Here is a 7,788-nt window from a genome sequence, read left to right on the forward strand (position 1 = left end):
TACTTCACTCTCAGGGCGGCTAGGATCTGGAACCAACTTTCAAGCGAAGTGATGCTGGCTCCTACCCTGGAGGTGTTTAAGACAAGGCTAGACGAACACCTTGCCGGCGTCATTTGACCCCAGTGCTTTTTCCTGCCAAGGCAGGGGGTTGGACTTGATGATCTACTCAGGTCCCTTCTGACCCTACCAACTATGAAACATCTTTTTACTAGTGATTACAGGAGCAAGCAGGATGAGTGAGAGCCAAGTCTTCATGACTGACCCTTCTTGTTGCACACTTCCTCTCAACAAGATGTCCCTGAAGCCTCCTCCAAAGATCCCAGCCAAACCAGAAGAAAAGCGTGTCAGTTTGCCAGTATTTTCCTCAAAGTTCAGTTCCTCCTGAGCAAAACTTCATTATATTCACTGGACACTAAAAGAACTTTGGCCTATTACATGCATAGGACCAGGCTGCACTCGAAAGTCTCCACAGCTCTATCTCAATAGCCAATAGATCTTAAGGACACAGTGATAGCCTAGGAACTGTAGATCCTGGGCCACATGATACTGCTAAGGTGGAGCAACTGTCCATGTTATAGGCATTTTCCACTGGTGCTTGGCCATCCAGCCCTATCTAATGTACCCACTGGCAACATCAGGACAGCCACCTACAAACTCCATTCATATCTTCACATTACACCATTATAGAAGCCTCAAGAGCTTGGGACTCCCATGTGATTAGCATGGGAGTCCCATACCCAAGGGGATACTGTCTACTGAAGGGAACTCTGAGATCTCAAAGCTATACAGATATCATTATTTCAGTGTACATGGGGCTTATTTTGATTTAACTTAAGTCAAATCCTAGACCACATTTACACCAAGAAGCTGCCTGAGTTTAACAGGGTATAAAAAGCGTTTAATAAAAACCAAAGCAAACCTTTGTGTTGATGCTCTTATATCAGTTAAAGTTAACATTGAGATAACCAAAAACAACCCTAGTTTGAACTGAAATAAGAGGGTCCACATAAGAGTGACTGATACCTGTAAATCTAGTCAAGATTTCAGCAAAGCATAAATGGTCATAGTAATACCCTCTCCCACTGACAGGTGGCTCATTTTTAGTGGGGTAGGCATGTTTGCCAGGCAAGCAGAGAAATCTTCACTGCTGGCACTCTCCCTTTTCTTTGGAGAACGGAAGGCTGGTCTCCAAAGCAGTCAGTTTACCAGTTGTTCATGAAGAAAACTGTAACAAAAAGAACTAGTAAGAAGTCTCAATGAATGTGAAACAGCCTGCACGCTGTAAACCAATACTGTGAGATGAAACCCAGATACACTGTTACTGTCAGATAAATTAGTTCATTTCCATATAATTCTATTAACTCTGGTAAATTATTGTTTGTCTTTACAGGGGTCTTATCGCTGTGGACCATGCAAAACTGGATACGTGGGAGACCAGATCAAGGGATGCAATGCTGAGAAAAGCTGCAGAAATCGAGCACTGAACCCATGCAGTATCTATGCACAGTGTATTGAGGAGAGGCAAGGAGATGTTTCATGTGTTGTAAGTTAATGATACAAAGTATTTTAGGATTCTGCTTAAAAGCTCCCCAAAAGAGTCCTGGAAAGGGAGGGAACAACTTGTTTTATGTCTTGTATATAGAAATGTTTTGGTCAGTGAACTATGACACACAGCTGACGTGGTTACAATCATAGTTGAATTGTGTCCATAACATAGACATGGTATTTTTCCATAGAACACCTACAGATAACCATACCTGGGTGTTTACATTTACCATGTTAACTAACATCCTTTTTCATGTTGTGCTTCAGGGAAAATATAGCTACTATCCTGTGCTGTCTCAGCAGAAAAGAGCTCTGAGTAGTCATACATCCAGAGCTGCAGCAGTACTCTCTGGGATGTTCTACTGTACAGAGTTACAAAAAGGGTTTTTTGACTACATAAATGTGTACATAACACGTAATGAGAGAGAGAGTTCACCATGTTAGTTTGAAGATAACAAGATAATGGCATGCCTAGTATTTACCTGGTAGTCCAGATTGTATTTTTTGTGGAGCAGCTAAGAATACACTTCATGTGTAGATCCTCCTGTCCTATTAGTTCTGGAGTTTGCAACTTTCAAAAGCATTGTTGAGATTTATTGGTGTGGGATAGCGTAACAAAAGTTTACACTGCTGGACTGAAACCAAAGGTGTTCCATCAGCCATCCTAGCCTCTGAACCTTGCTCAACTTGCTGCCTTAGAAGCAAAAAATTGTTTCCATGTCTGGAGTTTGCAATTTTCTCCTTGCCTCTGTAGCTGAATAAAGGTATGGACACACATAACATTTAGGATGTAACAGCTACTGCCCTTCTGAAATGTTCCCCTTTCAAAATGGCTCCAACAGTATGTTTGTCCATATCTTAAATCTGCTTATGCTGATACTTCGCTTGCTATAACTGCTGAAGGCAGTCATCTCGTGCTAAGGGTATTAGATTACAGAAAACAACTGGGATTCTTGAAATTCTTGTCTGTAATGGCAAGATTTCCATGTATTTGTGCTAAAGGGAGTCAGGATAGGATTGAGATCTGCATGCAGTTTTACATGCATTTACCCAAATCTTCAGCAATCATATTCTCTTATTAGGTAATGGTATAAAATTATATTAATTAGATACTTACCTAAATATTTGTGGGCAGACATGCTCCATTTGCTAATGCAATCTTAGTAACTACATGTAAAATTTTTCCAAAGAGATTGCAGAGTCTAGGAACATCCATTTTGCATGTCTGCCCTATTTTTCCAGTGAAATAATAATATCTTGTCATCCTCAAGGAGGCTCTTAACCTCTGCTTCATGCTGAATCCTGTTTACAGTGTCCAAAATGTCCACTAGTATTGGATATCCAATTTGAGATACTGAGGACCACAGCATTCACAGCCCCTAAGGAAGTCATTGGAGTTTTGGGGTACTCAGCATTTTTTAAGATCAGGCCCCACATGTTTCAAGCCAGGAACCCAGGATTGAGTCATCAGTTGTTAGTGGATTTCATACTTTGTAATTATTGTTTTTTTAATCTGTATTAATAGGTATCAATAAGTTCTTGATAATATTGCTATTAATGTCGGTGCTTTCTGTATATTGCTCCTTTCTAAAATTAATGTGGGATTTCCCATCTTAAGCACTGTTGTAAGTGTTTGCAAAATAGAATTTTCATTCCTTCTGAAATTCTGTAATCGTGCTTTCATTTGTAGTGTGGTATTGGTTGGGCTGGTGATGGTTATATCTGTGGAAAGGATGTAGATATTGATGGCTATCCTAATGAAGACCTCACATGCTCTGCTGACACCTGCAGAAAGGTAGGATACTCACCCTTGCTCAGCAGGGATCCGAGTTTTCCGTTTCCTATGGAAAAACAGAAAAAAACCACAGATTTCCCCTTCTTATCAGAGAAAACACTGATTTCTCCGTTTAGCAGAGAAACCCATGGATTCCCTGCTTTTGTAAAAATCTCTGCAGGCTGGTTGAGCTCCAGCCTGCAAAAGCTGTTTGCAAACAGAGCAGGAAAGCCCCAGCCCTGCCTGGAGAGAGAGTGGGAGGGGGAAGGGCAGGGCCTGAGGCTCTGTCAGCCACAGCTCTAGGCTCACCTCAGCTTTACTCTTCCCTCCTGGAGCCTGATGTAAGTGGGGCTTGCAGGGGTATGGGGACCCCTCTGGCAGGGCTGGGGGTTGCGGGTCATGGCTGGGGGCACCAGCAGGGCTGGGGAAGCGAAAAGCCTTCTCCGCCCCCACCCGAGCAAGGAGCTGGCTCCATGCTGCTTCTGCTGCAGCTGCCTGTTATTGGGGGCAGGGAGCTGCAGACTTGGGTCCCTGGCCCTATAGCCCTTGCAGCTGGGGGCCCCCTCCAGCAGGGCTGGGGGGCAAGGGCTGTGGGTGGAGGCAAGAGGCATGAGTAGGGCAGGGGGGCTGTTGTGGGGGCGAGTGTGGGGCACCAGCAGGGCTAGGGAGGGCTGCAGGGGGCTTTTAATTTTAATAATGGATTTGGAGGGTTTTATCAGAGAATTTGTGATTTTGAGAAAAACCAGGATCCCTGTTGATAAAAGGGAGAGATTAAGGAAAATATTACAAATTGTCAGCAACTTTCTGCTTTTTTGCAAGATGCCTAATGTTTCTTGTATTTAAAAAAAAGTATTTCATTTGAAAAACTTTTAAAGTTAATAAAGAGAATGAAAATTCACAGGAAGATTCAAGTATCCCATGGGATGCTGGTCATATTTGAGGGTTTTATTTTTTGCGTAGGACAACTGCAGATTTGTTCCAAACTCTGGACAAGAAGATGCAGACGGTGATGGAATAGGAGATGCCTGCGATGATGATGCTGATGGAGATGGAATACCTAATGAACAGGTGCTGTATATAGCTATGGAGCTAGTTTAGGTGACGGTCTATTTTGTTAGATGCCATGATTGAACTTCATAGCATTGTATGAGTCCATTGACAGCATCTAATGCAGTAGGCTGTCATCTACAAAAACTCATGTCTCTCTGAACAGGTTAGTTGCTAAGTTGCCACCCTTCAATTTAGCAACTTCAAGCCCTACCTCATGCTTGAACAAGTAGGAGATTGAAGCCATATTTTTATATGGAAGTCTTAGATTCTGGAATATTGATTCAGTGACAAACATATTCATCAATAATATTTGTTGCTAAAATATTCATTGACAGCCACCGAAATGTTGAGAGAAAAGATGACTAATAATGTTGATCAAATGAAAAATATTGCTAATGAATTTAGACAGCATCTGACAAAGTAGGTTGTTGCCTGCAAAAGCTCATGTTAGAATCAGTTAGTCTGTGGGTGTCTTTACACGTGCTCTGGGGTGGGAGACGGGCAGTTTTATTGGAGCGGCTCTCAGGAGGTGAAGAAGTGGGACTCCTCCCCATTTAAGACTATATGCTCCTCACCTTCCATTGGCCTTGTAATACTGGTACTAAATTGGAAGGTACATTAAATCTGGACACGAGTTTTCTGTATCAAAAAGTCAAATTACCTTTTATTTTGGTCTGTTTGAGAATATGCCGGTAGGGGGCACTTGTCTTCCACCAAGTGGATTGAAGTAGCAAACTTGTTTATGCACCCTAATGTACAGTCTCTCAAATTGTATTAAATAAGAATGTCTGCATTTCTAGGCAGCCCATCTCAGTGGACCTATGTGAAATTAGAAACAATATCCTAGGTGAGAAGAAAACCCCTGGGACAGCTGATCTTTTTGCCACTCTAATAACTCACAATTGGCAAATAATTGGTGAGATTTATTCCAGGTGTAATGAACGCACAGACTGTCATATGCCTCTTAGTAACATATTTCCTCCTGCAAAAAAAATAAAATTCAAGCCTATATCTCATGTAAGTGAAAGAACTAGGATTACTTGACTCCAGTAAGAATCTAACCGAATGGAACCTGTGTCTGTCTCTCTTTTAGGATAACTGTGTTTTAATCCCTAACGTTAACCAGAAGAATAGTGATCAAGATATCTTTGGGGATGCTTGTGATAACTGTCGTACAGTGCCGAATAATGACCAGAAGGACACAGACGGTGACGGGAAAGGAGATGCCTGTGATGACGACATGGATGGAGATGGTTGATAAATGTTCACTCATAGCTTCTATGCTAGCTGTGACACTCACTTAATGTGCACTACACATTGAAAAGGATAATTGCCACCATCCTTTAGGCATCTCTAAAACTAAAATATCACTATTATATTTAATTTAAACAGTGATGGAGTCACCCACAGTTGCTATGTGAAACCAAGTAATTTTGATGGCTTGCTTTCTTGCAGCTGGCATGACTGCTGAAAATGACAGAAAGGTTGTGGTAGGAACTCCACTAATTAATATGTGAGACTGTTGAATTGTGATAAATATGAATCCCAAGAGCAGCAGCTCACTGGACTTGAAATACAGCAAGTCTTAAGATGTTGTCTCTTAGTCAGCACATCTCCTCTTGAGAGTGTGAGAAAGGAAATGCAGGTGGAAATGGAATAAGTTTTCTGTTTACAGACCTTTTGTATACTTGTATCTGTGTGTGTGTGTGTATGTGTGTGGATATACTTTCATATGTATATCCACACACACAGACATACAAACATATAGATGGGCCAAGGATGTATACAAACATAGTACATGGTTTGTAGTTTGTATCCAGACATACACTATAGATAATATAGTATACATAATATGTTACAAATGTATACATACTTTTTAGCATCCGGTCAAAGCTGTGGGTACTGTATAGCAGTTAAGCTGCACAATAATTCACATGAAAATTAAGAGTATTAAACATGAAATGGATTATCAACACTAACAGCAGAACCTACAGGACCAACCACATCCCAATATATCAACTTGCCTCTTGCCCACATATTCAGGAGGTTCATATTTTGTCATAGTTTATTCTCACTGTTGTGTGGGTCTCAGGGGGAAAACATCTTGGGTCCTTTTAAATATACTGGTAATAATGGGCAAATAGTGTCAGTTGGTGTAAACTGTAATGTGAGGGAATTGGATACAATGGGGTGTACGTGATTAAATGGAACACACAGCAATGCCCTTAGTTTAGTGCTTCTAACCTTTCTTAAATGATGTGTAGAGAAAAACAAGAAAGATATGCAGTTAGGGTTTATGAGGCAGTCATGCACCATGTCCCAAGTGACCAACCACAGACACTGAGTGTCGCTGAACAGTAATGCTGCAATATATCCATTTTGAAAAAAGCTGTAATATTTAGAAAACTTAAGGAGTCATTTGGACTGACATCAGGTGTTTTCAGGTATTAAGAACCTTTTGGACAACTGTCAGAGGATCCCCAACCAGGACCAAAAGGATGAGGATAATGATGGTGTTGGTGATGCTTGTGACAGCTGCCCTCGTATCAGCAACCCCAACCAGGTCAGTGGGGGGAAGAAAATCTGTAAGATACTCAGCCCTGCTATTAGTGTGACAAGTGACTATGGAGAACTAAACAACTGTGAAAGAATGTGGAGACAGAATATTAGGTATTCCTGCTTGACTAAGTGCTGTTTAGAAAAACTGGGGAAACGTTGAATTTGGACAATGGCGTTGGATGCAGAAGTAGTTAGGTGCATTTCCATACAGCGTATATCATGTCTGCACCAATGAATGATCTGTATTGCTGTAATATGGTGTTCACAACTGGCCAAGTCCAACCCCACAAAAACCAATGGCAGAACTCCATTGGGAAGTCCCAGTTCAGTCCCATTAATCATTCATTACCACCAGTATAGCTTTGTCATTTTAACGTATGCTTTCCTCATTTAATACTATAACTTCCCCTTTTTCTGTTTGTAGTCAGACATTGACAATGACCTGGTTGGAGATTCTTGTGATACCAATCAAGACAGGTATTGTGCGTCGTATTTCTAATTAATATCAATTGGCAAGCAGATTAATTTAGCTCTGGTGTAAGGTAGTCCATTGCCACTGACTTCAGAGTGGCACTTCTACAAACAAACCCAATTTACCCCATTGTTTTCAGTTCTTTATGCCTGCTATGTTCACATTTAATATTTTCAATACATCAGATTCTCTTCTGAAATAACAACATCTGGCCCGCTGGGGGTGAAGGGGAGCTCCAGAGCCACTCCTGCCCTGCTCCAGCTGGGCTGCTCAGGGAGCCAGGATCAGCTTGGCACTGCAGCAGCAGTGGCAGTAGATGAGTTCCCCCTCTCTGGCCAGCCCCCACAAGTGTTCCCCACCAGCCAGGGAGCAGGCTTAGAGAGTGGTA

At 41.7% G+C, this 7,788-nt stretch overlaps 1 protein-coding gene across 1 annotated transcript in view; it reads left to right on the top strand.

Annotated features, from left to right (window-relative positions):
- THBS4 (thrombospondin 4) overlaps positions 1-7,788 on the top strand; it is an 86,083-nt gene that overhangs the window by 55,490 nt on the left and 22,805 nt on the right. Inside the window, exons 10-15 of the mRNA XM_019517746.1 lie at positions 1,391-1,543; positions 3,236-3,340; positions 4,280-4,387; positions 5,463-5,622; positions 6,814-6,932; positions 7,353-7,405. Of these exons, the coding sequence (XP_019373291.1) occupies positions 1,391-1,543; positions 3,236-3,340; positions 4,280-4,387; positions 5,463-5,622; positions 6,814-6,932; positions 7,353-7,405 (698 nt within the window). The remainder of the gene's footprint in view (positions 1-1,390; positions 1,544-3,235; positions 3,341-4,279; positions 4,388-5,462; positions 5,623-6,813; positions 6,933-7,352; positions 7,406-7,788) is intronic.

The sequence above is a fragment of the Gavialis gangeticus genome, unplaced genomic scaffold, assembly GCF_001723915.1.
Source record: "Gavialis gangeticus isolate Ggan-Ray unplaced genomic scaffold, GavGan_comp1, whole genome shotgun sequence".
Classification (NCBI taxonomy): Eukaryota; Metazoa; Chordata; order Crocodylia; family Gavialidae; genus Gavialis; species Gavialis gangeticus.